The sequence below is a fragment of the Neomonachus schauinslandi genome, chromosome 15, assembly GCF_002201575.2.
Source record: "Neomonachus schauinslandi chromosome 15, ASM220157v2, whole genome shotgun sequence".
Lineage (NCBI taxonomy): Eukaryota > Metazoa > Chordata > Mammalia > Carnivora > Phocidae > Neomonachus > Neomonachus schauinslandi.
In genome coordinates this window covers 23617646-23638774 of record NC_058417.1, presented here as the reverse complement: position 1 = coordinate 23638774, position 21129 = coordinate 23617646, and the positions used below count along the sequence as shown (strand labels likewise).

At 39.6% G+C, this 21129-nt stretch overlaps 1 protein-coding gene across 2 annotated transcripts in view; it reads right to left on the bottom strand.

Moving 5' to 3' along the window:
- ACACA (acetyl-CoA carboxylase alpha) overlaps nucleotides 1-21129 on the bottom strand; it is a 239733-nt gene that overhangs the window by 136991 nt on the left and 81613 nt on the right. For both annotated transcript variants that reach the window (XM_044921884.1, XM_044921885.1), the window contains 10 exons: nucleotides 18910-18991; nucleotides 18334-18479; nucleotides 17337-17487; nucleotides 15910-16044; nucleotides 15399-15545; nucleotides 14872-15060; nucleotides 13870-13970; nucleotides 12851-12939; nucleotides 8070-8194; nucleotides 742-855 (listed from right to left, as the gene is read on the bottom strand). In XM_044921884.1, coding sequence (XP_044777819.1) covers nucleotides 742-855; nucleotides 8070-8194; nucleotides 12851-12939; nucleotides 13870-13970; nucleotides 14872-15060; nucleotides 15399-15545; nucleotides 15910-16044; nucleotides 17337-17487; nucleotides 18334-18479; nucleotides 18910-18991 — 1279 coding nt within the window. The remainder of the gene's footprint in view (nucleotides 1-741; nucleotides 856-8069; nucleotides 8195-12850; nucleotides 12940-13869; nucleotides 13971-14871; nucleotides 15061-15398; nucleotides 15546-15909; nucleotides 16045-17336; nucleotides 17488-18333; nucleotides 18480-18909; nucleotides 18992-21129) is intronic.

Sequence of the window (21129 nt, the reverse complement as noted above, 5' to 3'; positions counted from 1 at the left end):
AAGGTGTCGGGATGTAACACCAATGCATTTGAGGAGCAGAGTCACAAACACACAGGGACACGGTGGGACCTGAATAGTCTCAGCAGGTCACTGAGAGGTTCAGTAACTTTGAGTAGCTCAGTGACATGGATACAATTGTGGAGAAAGCAGAAGGTCACTGAACAGCTTCAAATGCTGCTTCCTTGTCAATGCCCATGCACTGAAACAGGGAGCACCACTTCTTGGCTTCCCTGCCGAAACCTTTTGGAATGGAAATGAAGACTACAGGGTGAAACTAACCAGAGTTCTCCAGGGTTGTTCTGACTGCTAGCACCTCAGATTCATTGCATTATCTTTCTGCTTTCCACACTTGATTTTTTCCTACACACTTAAAAAAGTTTTCACGTGCTTCTAAGCTCCCTTTGGGAAGTGAAAAATGTTGAGTTTATTGCCGTCCCTTAGCTTCCTTTCCTCCACGTGATCCTGGTTTACTATTGCAAGGCTCCTAGAAAGGTAGGAAATGGTAACAGAATTTTATAAGGGGGAAAAAGAATTCTATTTTAAAGAGACTCAACGTGAATGTTTTCCTTTCTCTTTAAAAAACATACTACATGAAAACATTTGTTCTGAGGGCAAAGAGAAGACATAATGTAGAAAATTGCACAATCTTTGTCAGGCGACTAAGTAAAAGCTCACTGTTTCTAAGACCACCCAATCTGTGAAAACCGTTTCTCTCTCAAGATAATCAACACATGTCTTTACCTGGCGTGCTCGAAGTGCCACTTTGGCATTGGTGGTCTTACTAAGTTGAGTTAGCTCTGTGAGGATATTCAGCAGCTCATCAGTGAGAGTAGGGTCCCGTCCGCACAGTTGGTCCTAATTGTTAGTGTGAAAAACATATACACATCCACATTAAAAAGAACTGTGGTTAGAACTCTGAAATAGGAAAAGGGGACAAAACCAAAGTAAACATAGCTGGATTCATAAGAAAATGCAAAGTTCTTGTTATTTTTATCCCAAACAATGTGGTCAAGAAGATCCCAGAGGAAGTCACTGCAAAGGAGAAACCCAAATCCCTCAGTCATTCGTATTCAAAATGCCTAGTGAATTCCTTTACAAATTGACTGTACTTTCAACACACAGAAGAAATCATCGGAGACCATTAAAAGGGGTCAGGGGATTCTGAGTAAAAAACAGATGAGGCCTCAGAGTTGTAAGAGATTTTAAATAATATGGGGACTAAAGGCTTTCCTGTTCCCTCTCCCACTTTTGGAAAGAAGGCAGAATAAAGCAAAAGGAACCACTCCTGGTGGTTTTCATTCCACACACCAAATGTTCAGCATCCCAGGAGGGTGCAAAACAGAAGCACAAGAACAAATTATTCATTTAAAAACACACACTAAATAAAAACACCATCTCATATGCTGACAATTCTACACCCGAAATCATTTATCCTCTTGCTGTACCAAGAATCATTCCAGGATAACTAAACCTGGTGAATCCTTAGATGGATTAGAGGGAAAAACCAAGCTCCTATTATATAGTCCATGGGGGTTTATTCAATTGGGTCCTTCCTCTCCTAAAAGTTAAAATGTCCTAAGAAAAAATCTCTATCATATTTTGAGAAAAATGCTTCTTCTCCAGCGGAATATTAGTTCATTCCCTAAATTCATCCATTATCCATGTAATTTTCATCTAAACTGAGAAAACTGCAGATGTGGTTTTTATAAATGTCTGTCCTTTTCTGAAATTTACAGAGCTATTTATAGAAGTTCCTAACACCATACCACATAAAATATACACGTTTAGGCACAGTTCCTCTACTTGGAGTTTGAAATAATTGCCTTTATAGTGAATTTTTATTCTCCCTCTACTACCAACAGGACATGAAAGATAACCAGATCCCCAAAGGCTTACTGCTGCTGTCTTTTGATTTTCTTCCTACCTTGATTATCAGCCTTTTTCCTGAAGAATCTCCATGTCATACTTACCTTCCTCATCTCAGGCATACTCTTTATAGTCCCTTTATCACAACAGTATAAACAAAAGTTTGAGGCTTTCGGCTTTTAGGGCAGATATGCATTTCCCAAAACACCTTTTCCACAACCCCTACTACCTTCCACATCACAGGGTAAACAGTTTTGGAGTACTCAGCAGCACCATGCTGGGAAGAAGGTTTCATTTTTTTTTTTTTTCTTTTTAAAAATATTTTATATATTTATTTATTTGAGAGAGAAACAGAAAAGAAATCTCAAGCAGACTCCACGCTGAGCGCGGAGTCCAACGTGGGACTAGATTTCACGGCCCCAAGATCATGACCTGAGCCAAAACCAAGAGTTGAATGTTCAACCAACCGGGCCACCAAGATGTCCCTTCTCAAACATTTTGAAACAGGAAATACTTTCTGGTTCTCCAACCCACCAACCAGAAGTCTACTCCAAATGTCCAGAGTCGTAAAACACATGATAGGATTTATAATTAAGGAAGTGCACGTATTGTTTTTACCTGTTGAACACAGGGAATTCACTGATCTGAGTGGGAAGATTCACCTGTTTAGTTCAGGGAATTCACTGATCTGAGAGGGGAGGGGAGAAGCGGCTAAAAGGTGACTATAAATCCAGGGTTCGACTGAGCATGGAGTCATAGACCAGAGGGCCTCTCCACCTACCCTAGGGCATAAAAGAAAAAAGGAGGGAGAAAATGCAACTAGGCTGCATCTTTTGTTGAGAACTATGGAGCTAAAGAGAATTTCAAAGGAGTATGTAAAATCACCAGGGACAAGACCACAGGAAGACAGAAGAACAGACAGGTTAACAGTGGATAGGGAAACCAAGACAAGTTTTTCCTACCAAATCCCTCTTTTCCCAATGTTCCTAATAGAGATAAATATTCCTTTCTGAGGTTCTTACTCCATTCATCAGAAAGACTCACTGAAAGATCTAAAAACCTAACAGGTGTCCTAAGTAATAAAACTCAGCTTCTCTGCAAACAGCCAGACTCAAGTCTCAACATCTAGCAACAAAAGCCGACATGACAGAGTAAGAACATTAGCTACCTACTTGTATCAGACACAACAGCTTTGATATGGAATGTTTTCCCTTGAAAGGAAATCCAGGTTTACCTTTTGAGATTAAACTAAAATACACACATAAAAATGGAGCTATCCTCTTGCCTAACTATAGGTCATGTTCTAACTTAACATACAAAACCACTTTTTTAAAAAACAACTTTTGTTTCATCTTTCCACTATAAGAGAAAAGGAAGGAGAAGACGGGTAGGGAAAAAGAAACAGTATCTGAAAGAAAAGTGAACTATGGAGGATTTAAAAAAAATAATCGGGAAGTAATTATTCATTCACAATCACCAACCAAAAGTCTTCCCGGACCTTTCTGGGATGTGAAGCATCAAATACAGTACCAATAAACCACTATCTCTATTAGTTTATCCGGACTTGGATTTTTCATTCAAATATTATTTTCTCCATTGTCATCATGAGTACTTAGAAAAAGACTGGCAATAGAAAATCACATATATAGTAACCTTCTCAACCTTTTCTTGTCCTTGACCTGGACAATGTTCAGGTCCTACAAGAAACCGCCAGGGACTAAAGACCATTCTATTTTTTAGAACCAACCATCCGAAGATACAAACATCCAGAAGGAAGTTTATGGCCCTCTAGCCTACAGACAGGCTTCTTATGGGAAGCCCAACATCACCATCTAATTCTGGTGAATACTTTGTAACAATGACGTTAAATGGTGACTATGTCCATAGATGTGCTTCCTCAATAGAAAGAGGTTCTTTTAATGAGCCTACGTGCTGATTCTGGGATTACAGGTTACTTGCATAAATCTGTAGGCCAAAGTGAACATAATTATTCAGTAATGGTTAAGGTTGTGTATCACACACTTATTTCTCATATTTATTCTTAAGCTGGATGGTGGCTAACAACAGGGCATATTTCAGATTTGCAGAAATATAACAAACATGCTTAAGTGTCAAAACCATAGTCAAAGTTATGCAGCTGACTGCCAGAAGAGCCCAGTATAATGCAACATGATCTTAGCATCCTAAGATTTGAAGGCAATTCAAAATGGAATGTGCCTAATGTGTAATGCTCTCAAGACATTAACTATTGTTCAGCTGGGTGAGGCACTAATCCCAAAATCAGCAATGGACTGGTAGCTTCTTCCAGTCACAGCTGGACTTTTTGACATTCCAAGGACGTCATGGGACAGGTTTAACAAGACATTGTTAATATCACCCTTATTCAGTAAACTTGGGTTCACTGAGAAAGACTTCTTTATTTACACGTTGGACAAAATTATTTGCAGTCATGTTAAGAGGAAGAAGGAAAGGCTCCCCATCTAAACCAAATCAGAGGCTCACAGGCACAGCATTACTCATAAGGAGCATGGTTTATATCATGTTCATGTGGACCATACCAGAAACAACATATAAGTGGTGAGGGAGGACTACTCAGCATCAAGGTGGCTACTGGATACGTACTTTGCTATCTAGACAGCTACAAGGATGTTGATACTTTGTATTGGTGCCAAACTGCTTAATTTGGCTAAACAATCTCTTAAATAAGGGGACCTGGGTAGCTCAGTTGGTTAAGTGTCCAACTCTTGATTGCAGCTCAGGTCTCCATCTCAGGGTTGTGAGATCGAGCCCCACATCTATTAAGATTCTCTCTCTCCTTCTCCCTCTGCCCCTCCCCACTCGAGCTCTCTCTCAAAAAGAAAAAAAAATAATAATCTCGTATCTCTAAATAAATGTAAACAATGTTCCAAGCTTTTTCCTATGAAATTATTTTATTTTTTTAAAAGATTTTATTTATTTATTTATTTGACAGAGAGAGACACAGCGAGAGAGGGAACACAAGCAGGGGGAGTGGGAGAGGGAGAAGCAGGCTTCCCGCCGAGCAGGGAGCCTGACGCGGGGCTCGATCCCAGGACCCCGGGATCACGACCTGAGCTGAAGGCAGACAGACGCCCAACGACTGAGCCACCCAGGCGCCCCTCCTATGAAATTAAATTTAAGAAATAAAAAGAGCTTTCAAAAAAATAAATTTGATCTTCCAGACTTTGGTTTTAATCGAGGCACCATGTTCCTCCAAATGGAGGAAAAATGATAGGACTTTAGCATTTTACTTGGTATTCTGCTTTCCAGATAGTGAAAGATTAGAACAAATTTGCTCAAGAGTCCTTGAGGCAAGTTACTACTAGGCGCTATGCTAATGCCTGGAGGGGATGAGGGCTTCCTTGGAGCAGCCCACATTCTGTAACACTGATTCACAGAAGCCTGATTGTCTTGATCCCTCCCTCTAGGTTCAAAAGCCCCAGAAATCATCATCTAGCTCAGCAAAGCACACCATCAACAATTCTACTTCTAGAAAGCAAAGATTGAAATGCCGGGCACATAACCATCGATCAGGAAGCCAAGGTAAGCAGAGAAAGGGGAAGTGGCAGAGAACACAAGCTGGGGAATTCAAATGCTACCATGTCCAGGTGATATCTGTAAAAGACAGTGAGACCTACATAAAGAGTGAGCCAAACCAGTAAAATAGCTTTTACCACCCATTAACATTAATGCAGATGTGGGGTGGGGTGATTGGGGGTGAGACGTGACCATTACCAAAGAAGGAATGAGGAAACCCACATCTGGTATTCAGTAATATCAGATCAGAAAGGAGCACCTCTTGAGCTCTCATTCCTGCTGCATAGGACATGGCTAGCTGGTCCTCAGCTCAAGCGTATCAGTTAACTTCTTGATTTCCAAATCTCTACGATAAGGTGAAAGCAGCGGATATTTCAAAAGAAATTCAGTGATACAAAAGCCTACAGATCCTACTGTGTTGGCTGAGTTTTGGGTTGTTGAGTTTTTGTTTTTGTTTGTTTTGTTTTTTAAGAAAAATGTGAAATGCCAAAATAAAGAAAAGGACAAATCCATCTTTCTCGTTCACATCTTCAACCTTTTCCTCCTCCCCCTCCCCCACTCCTCCCCATCCACCCTAGTCACCCAAACCCAAACACTAACAACAGCGCTTTTCTCCAAAGAGCTCAGCCTGTTGGAAAGAAAGTTTGGGCACCATCCATGCAGGTAAGAAGTAAGCAGGATGACAAGGTGGGGAAGAAAGAACAGCAGCAAGTCAGAGCCCCACTGGCTTCTGCCTGTCCTGACTGGCAGAAGCAGAAAGCAAAGCCTCAAACCAGTTCTCTGACAGGGCCCAGCGCCTCTGCAGCACCCCCCGTGTAATTACACACTTGAGTGACTGGACTCTGAAGAAAATTGAAGGCCTGAGCTCCGAACAGCTGCCATTTTCTCTCTCCATCACACCAGCGTGATTACTTGAGAAATGAACAGCCCTGGCTCAAAGCTACTCCAGAATTCTCAGAGGAAATATGGCTCCGTGTTCCAATAATGAGATTCTTAAGGCAAGCGTTACTTACAATCACTCCGCAAAAGGAGCGAGCCAAGCCCCTATATCTTACAAATTAGAATTTAAGAAACCCAGCGACAGTCTTGGACGATCATTACTCTTCGGCTGCTCCAAGGATTCTGGGCTTTGGTCTATTTTTAGTGCAGAAAACTGTTAAGTCCTTAAAAAGGGAATCATAATAAAATGAAAACTCACCATCATTAGCTCCCTAAAAAGGCAAATACACCCCATTTTAGGTCCGAACTGAGAGATTCTTCCACTCCCTCCTCATTACTCTTTTCTGCCAGAAAGTCCTATTTTATCCAAATGAGAATTAGCAATCCTTGTATTGAAATAAAACAAAAATAAAAAAACTAACTGCTCAGAGATCTCTTTCTTCTTTTGATTGAGGAAAAAAAAAAAATCAGCAAATTGCCATAGATAATAGCACTTCTTTGCCAAAACCTGTCACTTGGGGAAGTTGAAATATTACATAGTGCTGATACATATTTTTTTCCTTTCAAATGCATCTTCTGATTTCCCTACCATCTAGCCATTCTAGGGTAGCAAAGGTAATGAACTCTCCCTGTAATTACATGTTTTTAAAAGTGGCTATTCTAAAAAAAAAAGTTATATCTTTGAGAGTTAACCAGCTAGGCAGATATAAAGTTGTGGTGTTATTGTTAACCAGAAATGTGAACTAGATAGTTTCCCTTTATTCTGAACTATGAAATAAAAAACAGCAGTAATGATTTATAGTTTTTTTCTTCCCCTCCGAGAAGTAATGATGGAATCAAGGTACCAAGAATGCTAATTCCACAAAGGGACAAGAGAGGAAATTCTAGGAGTAAAGAGGTACTTCAGTCCCCAAAAAAGAGTAGCCATGCAGCTGTTCATGGGGTGGGGACACTAAGAATAGTCTTATTGTTCTCCGATTCCTATAACTAACTCAACTGGAAAACTCTAGGAGTGAAGGACTTACAAATCATCTTTAAAAATCCTTAAGTCCAAAGTCCACAAAACTTCTACCCATTGGTCAAATGTACATTAATTCTAATCACATTTACTAGTCTCACCTCTATTTCCCACTTTCTACTAATTCTCATATTACAAGGCTATGGGGAAAAAAGCATGTATCCACTACCAGTACAAGAATCTGAGCTTAGAGTTCCATGTAGGTAAAAGAGAAAGGGACCCAAAGAAGATGCAGAATAAATTTAAATTTCTTTGGTGGGAGGGGCAGTACTGAAATTCTAACACTGTTTTTTGTTCTTAAGTTTTGGGACATAAGAGCCCTTATATTCATGGAACAAACAAGAGTTATCATGACAAAGTATACCGGCTAGATAACATTTTAAAGCTATTGTCATGAGTGACAGCAGGGATGGGGAAGCACAAGGCATCTTTAAGCAGAGTCAAGAGATCTGTCTGAGTTCCTGTGCAGGACTGCATACACAATAGCCAGAACAAGCCTCTCCTGACTGGAGCAGGTTCCTTCAGGTCAAGGACAGAGGGAGAGGTAAGAAACTGTTCACCTACAACCCAAGCACCACTCATCCCCAAATTACAAAAGACAAGGAGCTTTTCCTCTGACCACAGAACCTCAGAAGGAGAAATGCTTTCTTCACATCAACCATCCTTATAGGTTCTGAAAAATGGTACTCACAATAAGCATTGTGACCAGAAGATTCTTCTTGGTGACTTGAGCGTGAGAGAAGATATAGTTCAGTACAGTGTTCATGTCACTCTTGTTCTCTTCTCGAAGGGCGAACACACATTTGTCATAGTGACCTGCAAGCAGCAAAGAGAACTGTTCCTCATGCATGGATGAATGTTCAGTTACATGCAATTTGTTTTTTTATATGATTCACCTGATAAGCAGTGAGAGGAAACACCTTAAGAATTTGCTTGGATGAATTTGTACAGAATTGGCAGTGAGGTTTAGTAAAAGAAACACTGGACTAGGAGTCAGGCAATCTGGTCTAAGACCTGGGCTCAAAGCCTAGCTCTGTTACCAATTTCCTTTGTGCTTCTTGGAAAATCGCTTTACCTCTCTGAGCCTCATTTTCATCCCCCCCCCCCAAAAAAAAAGGGTGGAGGGAAAGTATGTCTTAGAGACTGGGTGGTTGTTGATAATTCCAAACCCCCACCCTCACTCTAAACTTTCTCATTTAGCTTCCTGGAATGATTTCCTTAGCAGAGAGGGTTCTGCTGCTTAAAAAGAAATGTCAATACCATTAAACTTGATGATCTTTAAAGTCCGCCCCCGGCTTGAGATTCTGGTTTCATGTTTGACTCACTGAAAATGTTTCACCCTAACTATAAGGAACAGTTTTAGCTCAAAAATAAAACCATACAAACTTGTCAATATCTACAGAGGGATGGCTGCTACCTCTGAAATCAACATTTTGCCCTGTAAATCCATGAAACAGCTAAGCAACGCCTAGGCTTCCAAATCCAAACTAAGGCAGAGATCAAGGAGAACTTTGCATTACGTCAAAAGGTCTGTAGGGAGAGTACAGTTATGCATATTTTCACTGGCCCTTTATAAGGCCACCAGGGGCAGGTTAGTTCTGACACGGAAAGCTATGCTTTGCAACAGAGGCCTAAGCTTCACGTTTATTGTAGTGATATCTGCCATGAGATATAATATTCAATTCTTCAGAAAACAGCTTACCTCAGAATTAAATTTCCAAGTAAAGGAGAATTCGTGTTTGAAAAGTCTCAAGGTCAAAATTTTATGAAATCATGAAAATACGAAAGGATTATCACCTCAGTTCAGAATCCATGTTAAGTTACAAACCAGAACAGTTCGACTGTATTACCATGGATTTCTAGAATACTGAGTACATTCAATCAGGGTAACTCGGCTGTGTTTTAAATATTAGAGATCGATTTTTTTCAAAATGAAACTAAATATATTTGAGTAACAGTGGGCTACAATATTTAAGAACTGACAATCTCACACAAGACCCATTGAGAACAAAATAGAGGCTATTTAAAAACTGGTTGTCCTATACAAATTCATACTTTTCCCAACCAAGAAAGCTTTGAAGAGACAACAGAAATATATCTTGGTAAAGGGAATCACTAGCACCAGGAGAAATAAAAAGACTATTTACCCAGGGAAGAGAGAGCAGAAACCCTAAGCAGAAAGATAGCAATGATACCAACTGTTCCCTTTTTAAAAACTTTTTATTGTGAAATATACATACAGAAGAATAAACACCCAGGTAACTACCATCTATCTTAGAACATTTTTAATTATCTTTGAAGGATCCTATGTGCTTCCCTCAGAAACAACTGCTAAGCTGAATTTTATGTTACTCATTCTTTGGCTTTTCTTTACATTTATTTCATTTATCTCTCAATGTTATGTTTTTGAAATTCATCCTTTTGTTCAGATGTGTAACTTGGTTCATCTACTTTCACTGCTGTATAGAAATCCATTGTAGGAATATACTAGAATTCAATTATCTATCCTACTTGTGTATGTTCTAATTGTTGCCTTTTTTGCTATTACGAACAATGCTACCACGAATAGGCCTGTATATGTCTCCTTATATGTAAGACTTTCTCTAGAGTCTATTATCTAAGAGTAAAATTGCTACGTTGAAGAGTACTTAAAATGTTCAACTCTATTAGGTTCTGACAAACTTTTCCAAAGTGGTTTGCACTTTGGAAATTTGCACTGTCACTTACAGAAGCAGTGGAAGATGATCCAACTTTTTAATTTTTGCCAAACTCATTTATGCTCACATTTCTCTAATTACTAATGAGCTTGAACATCTTTTCATAAATTTGTGGATCATTTGTATTCTCTCTTTTGTGAATTATCTTCTGCCCATTTTTCTATGAGGTTGTCTTTTACTTATTTACTAACACCCTTTGTTAGATGCAGGTTTTGTAAATACGTTCTCCTACTTTGTGGCTTATGTTTTCAGTCTCTTTTGGGGATTTTTACATGAACAGAAGCTCTTAAGTGGAGTCAAATTAATCAACCTCTTCCTGTATAGTTTGCACTTTATGTGTCTTCTATGACAAAATCTTCCCTACCTTGAGTTCATAAGGCTATTCTCCTAAAAAATTAGTAGTTTTGCCTCTACAGAACATGTCTAAGTCTTTAATTTATCTGGAATTGATTTCTGTGCATATGGTTTAAGATAGGGATCCAATTTCTTTTTTTTTTTTTGGTTTTGCAAATAAATAAGCCATTGTTGTATGATTTACTGAAAAGTCTATCCTTTCCTCATGATCATGCCTGTTGTGTTATAATGTAAGTTTTCATATATGTGTGGATCTGTTTCTAGGCCATTATGTTCCATTAGTCTATTAATCTGTCCCTACACTAATATCACAATCTCTTCATTAATATGGCTTTATATTAAATCTTGATATTTGACTGGACAAATCCTTCCACCTTCTATTTCTTTAGAAGTATCCTGTTTAGGGCACCTGGGTGGCTCAGTCGGTTAAGCGACTGCCTTCGGCTCAGGTCATGATCCTGGAGTCCCGGGATCGAGTCCCGCATTGGGCTCCCTGCTCAGCAGGGGGTCTGCTTCTCCCTCTGACCCTCCTCCCTCTCATGCTCTCTCTCTCGCAAATAAATAAATAAAATCTTTAAAAAAAAAAAAAAAAGAAGAAGTATCCTGTTTATTGTCAGGCTTTTCTTTCATGTAAATTTTAGAACTGGCTTGACAAATTCCATGGATATTCCCTACTAGGATTTTTACCGGAACATCAATGAATCTATAGATGAATTCAGGGAGAACCAATACTTTGCAAGTATATATTCCAATCTAAGACTGTGACATTTATTTAGATCTTTATTATTGTTTACTCATTATAATTTTCTTCAAAAGAGGCTTGTACATTTTTTTTTTAAAGATTTTATTTATTTATTTGACAGAGAAAGAGAGAGCACAAGCACAGGGAGCGGCAGGCAGAGGGAGAGGGAGAAGCAGGCTCCTGCCGGGGAGGGAGCCCGATGTGGGGCTGGATCCCAGGACCCTGGGATCATGACCTGAGCCAAAGGCAGACGCCCAACGCCTGAGCCACCTAGGTGTCCCGAGGCTTGTACATTTTTTGTTAGATTTATTCCTTAGTATTCCATATTTTGGGTTGCTATTTTAAATGGTCTATTTTTCTAAACTGCTTTTCTAAACAACTGTTGTACTATAAAGATATAAAAAATTCAAATGTATATTAGATTTTGTATATTGACTTTTGCATTCAACAGCCTTGTTAGACTTTAATTCTAATAATAAATATGTGGATATTTTGAGGTTTTCTAGGTTGACATCGTATCTAATGGTGGCAGATTTATTTCCTTACTCTTTTCTAGTTCTTATACCTTTTAATTCTTTTTATCTTACTGCACCAGCTCAGACATCCAGTATGATGCTGAATAGAAGCTGTGAGAGCAGGTGTCCTTGTCTTATTCCTGTCTTAAAGGGAATGCTCTCAACAATGCTTTCAATTTTACCATTATGCATGAAATATCTAAGGATGTTTTTTATACGGGAACTTTACATGTTTAAAGAAGTTCCATTTCATTCATCATTTGCCAAGAGTTTATTTATCATGAATGAGTATTAAATTTTGTCAAATTTCTCCCCCATATCTTTAGATGACCATGGTTCTTCCTCTTTGAATCTACCAGATGATAAATTACAGTAGTTGGTTTTTCTGATATTAACCAAGCTTGCATTAGTGAGATAAAGACAATTTGGTTGTGATGTATTATTTTACACATTGTTGGATTTGGTTTGCTAATTTTTACTTGAGTATTTTTGCTGATTATGAATGGCACAGCCACCCTTTAAAAGATGCAAAAGAAAGCAAAACATACAAGAAAACAATTAGTAGTATTTCAAACTCTATGATGTTTCACTGCCACCTTGTGGCAGGAAGCAATATCAGCAGTACGAAGCTTTTAAAATCTTAGCTAGAGGTGTTTCACATTTAGAAACTTCATACATCATTTAATGAAGCTCTTCAGAGAAAGCCAGGGATAAATTCCACTGAAATGATACACAAAAGTACTAGAAAATCTGAGCCTTTTTCAGATGACTGTGGCTCAATCTGTGGATTAGCTGCCAAGAGGCAAGCTCTTCAGATAGAGTTTTTCAATTTCAGCCTGGTCATGACTCAACCAACTCTCACTAAACAAGGTCAAGAAGACATCAACAGGGAATACTCATCTCTACTAGAAAAATTATCTCAACTCTTTCCCAGAAGCACACCGGATTCACAATCTCATCAAGCTGTGTTTTGTTGTCCTTTCTTGGGCACCAGTGGGATATGGAGGTTTAGTTTTTAAGGAAGGGGTAACAGGGGGAAGAGTTTGTTCATGGCAGGTGTTAGTGACAGGAAGAACTGGCTCAGTGACTGCACAGTCCTACAGGGAACCTTTCTCAGAAACAGAGTCCTCAGGAAGACGCTTACCATTCTGGAACTGGGTCTCCACTCGCAGGTACTGCCGCAGCAGATCCATCACCACAGCCTTCATGTGGCCTCGGATGCCACTTCGGTACCTATGCAAGCAGAAAAAGTCTCCAGTGAAAACCCCGACAGGCTAACACTATTAAATAACAGACTATTTAAATTATAAGCCCAGAGCCCAGGTTTACTTTCTAGATTTTCTACTGAACTGCTTTCCCACTGAATTCTAGGGCAGGACAGAGGCCAACCTAAAATCAACTAACCGGATCAACTTAAATTCTAAGCCTAAGAAATCTGCCTATAGACAAGATTTTTCTTTTTAATTAAAGGAGAGAGAAAAAAAGGAGGACAAAACCCCAAAAACCACTTGATAGCCCTACCTAACAGCACTCTGGTTCAGTTCCCACTGCTAAGAATCAATGATCACTACACTCCTGAAATGGCTAAGAGCTATCTGAAAAATTTCTGAGCATCTCAAAGTTGAAAATGTTCTGTCAATGTTCCTTCTGTCCAATAGTTGCCTCCATAAGCTAAGGAATGACTGTCATACTCGGCCCTGTGCCAGAAGAAAAATTAGGAGTTTCATCAAAATTGCAAGGAAAGGGGTGCCTGGGTGGCTCAGTTGTTAAGTGTCTGCCTTCGGCTCAGGTCATGATCTCAGGGTCCTGGGGTCGAGCCCCGCATCGGGCTCCCTGCTCAGAGGGAAGCCTGCTTCTCCCTCCCCCACTCCCCCTGCTTGTGTTCCTGCTCTCGCTCTCTCTCTAATAAATAAAATCTTTAAAAAAAAAACTGCAAGGAAAAAGAAAGCAATGAAATTTCTGTGCCTTAATAATCGACAGAAAGATGTAGACTAGAAAGAAGTAATCAGAAATATTTTAGCTCGCAATTCTAAGGTACTTAGAAGATACAAGGTATTTTCTAAGATACAAGTGCTTTCTAATTTCTCTAGTCAAACCTGAGGTAAATCTCTTGGTGACTACTTAGAAGAAAAGAATCTTTCTTCTGGAGTTACATGTAACTACCTCTGAACCAGCTGGACAATGCTCTGAGTGTTCATGAAGAAGACTTCCCGCTCAGATTTCCGGTTCAATGTAGCGGCATGGCTATCTAGGATGTTGGCAATCTAAAGCAGAAGAAAGAGAAAAAAAAATGAACCCAACCCAACAAAGGGACCCAAAGTATTAGCCTGTGTAGCATCACAACTAGTAATCTCAATTATAACATGATCATTTCCGTCTTTCCCATGTTGGGAGCAACTGGAAGTTACTGGGCATAGGTTAGAGGCTTGTGTGAAATAAGCAACTTTTATTTCTTTTCACCCTTTCCCATATGAACTAATGAGTGTATCACAAAAGATACCACCCCACCAGAGGCCCTTGACAGGCAGGATATGCTTATGGTCAAGGTCCAAACTTTAGTCCCTACTTGCCTAGCTTAACTCCCTACATGTAAATTAGCTTCACAGGCAAAGGGTAAGCATGCTGCTGGGACAGTAAGGAAGTTGTTGCTAATAAAACTTCAAATATCTCCCTACTTTAAATTCACAAAATTCAGGGGCACCTGGGTGGCTCAGTTGGTTAAGCGACTGCCTTCGGCTCAGGTCATGATCCTGGAGTCCCAGGATTGAGTCCCACATCGGGCTCCCTGCTCAGCAGGGAGTCTGCTTCTCCCTCTGACCCTCCCCCTCTCATGCTCTCTCTCTCTCATTCTCTCTCTCAAATAAATAAATAAAATCTTTAAAAAAAAAAAAATTCACAAAATTCATCTAATTAGGGCACAGGCCCAAGAATAAACCTCTATGAACTACATGGCCAGTAGGTTTTCCTCATAACCACAAATACTTTACATTTCACATATAGTATACTTTTGTTATTGGGCTTATATCCTGAGACACTTTTGTGAAGGGCACAACAACACTCAGGACTGCAAAAGCACAAGATCCAGAGAGAGGATCCAAACAGGAAGGAATCCTACATGAACTCCAGAATTGGTAGCTAGTAGAGAAAATGTCACTCTATAAATACCTGCTGGCTGGGAAACTGACAGAGGACTGATGTGATGTTGCTAGCGTACTGAGCCATTTCCTTCTTAATAGACTTCTCCACATTGGGGGGAACACGGCCAGAGACACTGGTCATGATATCTTGCAATTCTAGGAGAGGCAAGGAAGGATCTCTGAGGGTCTTCATCAACCGCTCTACCCAGTCTTTTACCTGAGAAGAAAATAATAAAGTAAGATCCAGACAAAATTAACACAATCCCCAAAATAAAGTGATATCTCTAAATTCAGTACCATACAGTATTTACTGTGAAACTGTAATATAGGCACCTAACACTGCCATTGTTCTCTGGTTTAAATCCCAATTAAATGTGAAATCAGTAACACAGATAAGAAGCAAGGATTTAAAGACTTCAAATCCCATAAATCAAGGTTTCAGGCCCAACAGCTTTCTTTCGCTCCCTCTAAAAAAATCCTCATGTGACTTTTAATCTATCTTGGAGAACAGGTACCCTATTTGTACATCCTTTCCCCAAGAGAAGTGATTCATACCCTGCTGCTAAAAAAAGGATCTGGAAGGCAGTATCCATTCATTACGTTGACCAGATTATCCAGGACATAGTGGAACACTCGATGGAGCTTCTCGCCTCTGAGTGCTGTGCTCTGGATCCGTGGCAGACTACCCGTGTGAAGCTCAGCCTGTCAACCCCAATGAGAGATCAAGTCATCCACTACCTTCTATCCAGGTTACACACACACCACTGCAACTTAGATTCATCATTCAAAATCAAGACATCCCTTCATCATACCCAGCTACAAGGAGAGAAGTCAATGGAGGAAGCGTCATGAGGAAATCATAGAATATTACTATCACAGTAATTCTTGCAAAGTCTAGTTCCATAACATTATAGGCACAAATACAAGGCATGAGATCAGAGGGAAGGAAGGTTAAGAAAAGAAAAGCTTAAGGAAACTAAACACTGAAATCATCTGCCCCCTCCAAACTACCCCTACCGTGTTACCAGCTCTTGGAGAGCAAAATTAAAAGTACCTTCCTACTCACCTGTTGGACCTTGCTGGGATTGTCCAACTGCATTTTGGCTAATACACAGCCAGGGTCAAGAGCTGCTCCAGGCCGTTTGACATAATGGATACAGCCAGACTCTGCAGCTGTTAAGGTCATTACCATCTTCATCACCTATAATGAAAAATGAATAAAATTAGAGTTTACCCTCTCTTTACACAGATGAATGATTTAAAGAGGCTAGTTTTTCCCCTCAACATCTAAGTCATATTATCTCTAATTCAACCCAGAAAAATGAGAAACCTGAAACTTCCAAGAGAGTACAAGGAAAGCAATTAGAAAATCTCTCAGGACCTAGCTTTAGGGATTAGTGACAGCTACTGACATTTCCTGTTTCTAATGTTTAAATTGATTTTGCCATAGTTTGTGTTTTACTCGTTTTATACTTAGAACTGATTAACAATTTAGCCTCCTCATACCCATGGCTTTAGGTGCTTGGTCTGTCAACCTAAGATTCCCACGCCAAAACCTGAGGGTCATTCTTTACTCCTCTTTCTCCCTTACCTGCCAATTACCAAGCCCAGCCAAGTACCTCTTCTAAAGCTCTCTCAGAAATCTTCCTCTCTTGCCATCTCTTTGATTTAGGCCCTTATCATGTCTGGCCTAGAGTATTTGAAAAACCTCCCAACAGGATTCCCTACCCACTATACATCTTCAACGAGGTCACTAAATGCAATCATTCTAGAGCCCAAATCTTGTCGTATCACTCTTCTGTGTAAAATCCTCAGGGACTCCTCACTGCCTCTAGGACAGTCTCAACATCTTAGTATGTCTCATAAGGTCCTACATGACCTCAAGCTCTGATTACTTATTCAGCATCTTTGCTTGCCACTTCCCATTTAACCTCAGTCCATTCTCAAGCAATACAATATGTACTTGCAGTTCCCTAAATATACTATCTTCTCTTCTGTGCCTTTGTACACGCTATTCTTCCCTTTACACGTTCACCCTGCCCTTCTTCACCTGGTGTATTACTACCTATCTTTCAAAAGTAAGATCCAAGTCCTCTCTCTTTCAGGAAGTCTTCCCCTACTACCCACTACATCCACCAGCTGCACCCCAATCTGGGTTAAGTGGTCCCCTGCACTCTGTGCTTAGCTCTCTCAGAATTCGTATTTCATTACTTGTCTGTTTTGTGGCCCCACTCCACCTATCATATTTTTTTCTGTATAACCAGCACTTAGCAGGATTCCTGACATTCAATAAGTGCCATTGTCTAGTATCTATCTTTGGAGGAAGAGACTCATCTGTCAAAGAAAAACTCTGAGCTTCTTATTTGTTTCTAAAATTGTGTTCATAAGCCAATAAAACCAACGAATGCTCTTTACTTTCTATTTCTTTTGTTACTCTTCAGTCCTAGTCCATCCCAACAGACTCTTTTCCTACCTTCCCTCCCATGCCCTGACCTCAATCTCAGCATAGCACTGGCCAGCAAACACATGGCCTCCATCCTCCACAATGTACTGGATTAACTTCCCAGCAGAAGGTGAGCGCAACACCGAAGGGTCATTTTCCTTCTCAAACACACAGGTCTTATTGCCGATTGTGATGCGATATCTAGGAGATAAGTAGGAGTATGTAAGCCAATAAAGCACCTCAGGTTGTAAAAGAGAATGGAAGAATGATGTCAATCTTAAACAAAACAAAAACACAACACACACACCCACGCACACACGTGTGTGCACGCCGAACTGGAAACCTTATCTATATACACATAGACACAAAGAACACTCATTCCATCTTTGTTGACAATGCAAATAACCAAAACTTCCTTCAATAAGGGTCAGATTAAATAAATTATAGTACATCCATACAATGGAACACTATATGACCATCAAAAAGAATAGACAACTCTACTTAAAAAAAACAAACAAACATGAAGATGATGATGATATAACAGCTAACATTTCTTGAACCCTTACTATGTCCCAGGCAATGGTCTAAGCACTTTACACGTGTTAATTCATTTCACTGTCACAACAACACTGAATGATTGGTGTTGAACAGTCTATAATCTTTGTTAAGGGAAAAAAATAAAGTGCAGAACAGTATCTAAAGGTTATTTTTATTTGTGGATGTATTCACAAGAAAAACACAGTATGTACATATATATAAATTGTATATACATATAAAATTCCTGCAAAAATAAATAAACCGTTAACAGTGGTTGCTTAAAAAGAGAGGAACTTATTTTTCATTGTCTACTCACATTGGAGTGGCAGAGAGACAATGTTTTTAACTGTAAACACTTTTGTACTTTTGAAATTTTTGTTAAGTACATGTATTATTCTTTTTATTTAAAAAAGAATACCCAAAAAGACCTTGAAAAAGCCGCAGAGCTGCTGACTACTGAGAGGGAAGCTGACACAATGACCAGCAAGTGGCCCTCACACAGACCCTTACCTATCCACTTCCTCCTTCATGTAGGTGGTGTAACTGCTGCCATCATAGGATAGGAGCAGCCCGCCGTCGCTCAACCGATGCACATCTACTTCTACGCATGAACCATTCATAATCACCACATAGGAGTTGGGGGACTGCCGAGTCACCTGCAGGGAGTGAGAACCAGAAGGGACAAGTCAGTGTGTCCCTTACCAGGTGGGGCCCCAGAAATAATTACTTCCAAAATATAGGAAAGAAAGCTCTCTCGGAGAAGAAGGTGCTCTTAGCATCAGTGTCTGTGGGCTGGGCTAAGTACTGCTGCAAGCTCATAGGGCAACCTTCGATGCTTTTCCCTAGCCTGGTTGTTCTCTGACTCCTTTATCTCTTGGCTGCCTATGTCATATTAAAGAACACTAAAACATTTTCATAGAAACATCAAAAACTGCTTCAGGCTACGGACATAAATAATGACTATAATTTCACTAATACCCTGCCCTGCAGTAAACCAAACATTTCTCCCATCTCTGGACCTAAAGAAAGCAAGCTAACAAAGAAAGACAAAAAGTAAGGTGTAGTCTTCAGTGGGGTTCAGCATACCTTAAGTACATATTTGACTCCCCCATAGATAAGTTCAACATCTACTGTATTCAGAAGTGTATGCGCAGGAAGGACTTGACCCCTGAAACAACAACGTGAGTCACATTTACTTCCAGAAAGTTCCAGAAGTTCATAAGGAAATCTCAAAGGTTATTAATGGTAGCACTTTTTAGAATATCAAGACTGGAAACAACCTAAAGGACCATCAGTAAGGGACTGACACATGAATTATGAAAAAGCCCTATAACGAAATATTATAGAGTCATTAAAGAGAAAGAGGAAGGCTTTTATGTATCTATTTTTTAGTTTACTTATTGATAATCTCTATACCCAATGTGGGGCTTGAACTCACGACCCCGAGATCAAGAGCTGCATTCTCTACCGACTGAGCCAGCCAGGTGCCCAGAAAGATGGAGGCTTTTATGTACTAATACAAACTACTCTCCAAAACATACTGTTAAGTGAAAAAAAGCAAGTGAAACTGTGAACAGTTTCAGAGTATGCTACCATTTGTGTTTTTAAAAAATAAGGGGTGGGAAGAAATAAATATTACGTGTATATGCTTATATAAATTTACAATATGTCTGGAAGGTTACAGAAGAAACTGGTAACATGGATTGACTACAGAGAAAAAAAACTAGGTGGTCAAAGAAGGAAACTTTTCACTATCTACCTTTTTGTGCCTTTTGAAATTTGAACAATGTGAATATATTACTCGTTATTAAAAATAAATAAAATTAAAACTTAAAAAAAAGAGAAATGCCCCAGTAAAATCAACCCCCATCTACTGCTATCAACTGGGACTTCATTTGGGGTAGTAAAAGAAAAAAAAAAAAAGGTAATAGGCCGTGGCTGGGTTGAAGGGAAAGGGAAGGACATCACCAAGGAGGGAAACATTATCAAGAAAGACTTTTGACGAGAGAAAGAGGGAGTAAGTGATAAAGCAAGTGAGGCAAGATGTTAATAACTGGTCAATCTGGGTGAAGAATATATAGAAGTTGTTTGTACTGTTGATGCCACTCTTCTTTAAATCAAATTATCTCAAAATACATGTTTTAAAAATAGAGGCGCCTGGGTGGCTCAGTTGATTAAGCATCTGCCTTCGGCTCAGGTCATGATCCCAGGGTCCTGGGATCGAGCTCTGCATCGGGCTCCCTGCTCAGCAGGAAGCCTTCTTCTCCCTCTCCCTCTCCCCCTGGCTTGTGTGCGCTCTCTCTCTCTCTGTCAAATAAATAAATAAAATCTTTAATCAATCAGTCAATAAAAATAATAACATTATTTTTAATTAACATTAAAAAGGTGGAGGGAAGTTTGCAGAGGAGATTATGTGTGACACATTTGTACACTAGTAGGAAAGCCATTTAACTAGATTAGAGATTGCATGGTAAGGAACAGATATAAGTGAAACTGGACTGGTAAAAAGGGGCCAAAGTATATAGGGAGTTAAAAGTCACACATTGAGGGATTTAGATTTAATGCACAAGGGTAATGTGAGCTGCTGAAGGTTTCAGTGCATGAAAGCAACACAATGAAAGATATTTATCGTTAAGACTTGAATAACTGTGCAATCTCAGTTCAATTTTTAAAACTTTGTTTCTTCCTTTCAGACACCTTAAAAGAAAGCTTATATCAGTCTAACAACACAGAAGGAAATAAAGTGCCTGTGATTAAAGTGCTTTAAAATGATTAGTCCCTCGGACCATTCCTCCAGGGACTCAAAGACAGAGCTTAGTCTCTAGAACCAGAGTTAGAAATTAGTTTAGCCCCATATAGTCTGATCCTCTATTTGCTAGACTCATGAGGTCATCTTGAATATCAGCCTCAATTATGAATTTCTGAAAGGTGTTGCAGGCAATATATGAAATATTCAGGGTTTGATTCTAGAGAGAAACACCAGATTTTCATCACTGGGCGGGGGGGGGGGTTTGGAGAGATTTCATGCTTGTACAGGAGAGAATGCTTATTTCGGCCGGATTCGTTTTTAAAAAGCAACCCATTCTGGGGCACCTGGATGGCTCAGTCAGTTGAGCGTCCAACTCTTGGTTTAGGCTCAGGTCATGATCGCAGGGTTGTGAGATCGAGCCCCAAGATGGGCTCTGCACTTAGCAGGAGTCTGCTTGAGATTCTCTCCCTCCCTCTGATCCCCACACCCTGCTTGCTCTCTCTCAAATAAATAAATAAATCTTTTTTTTTTTTTAAGATTTTTTTTTTTTTTTTTTT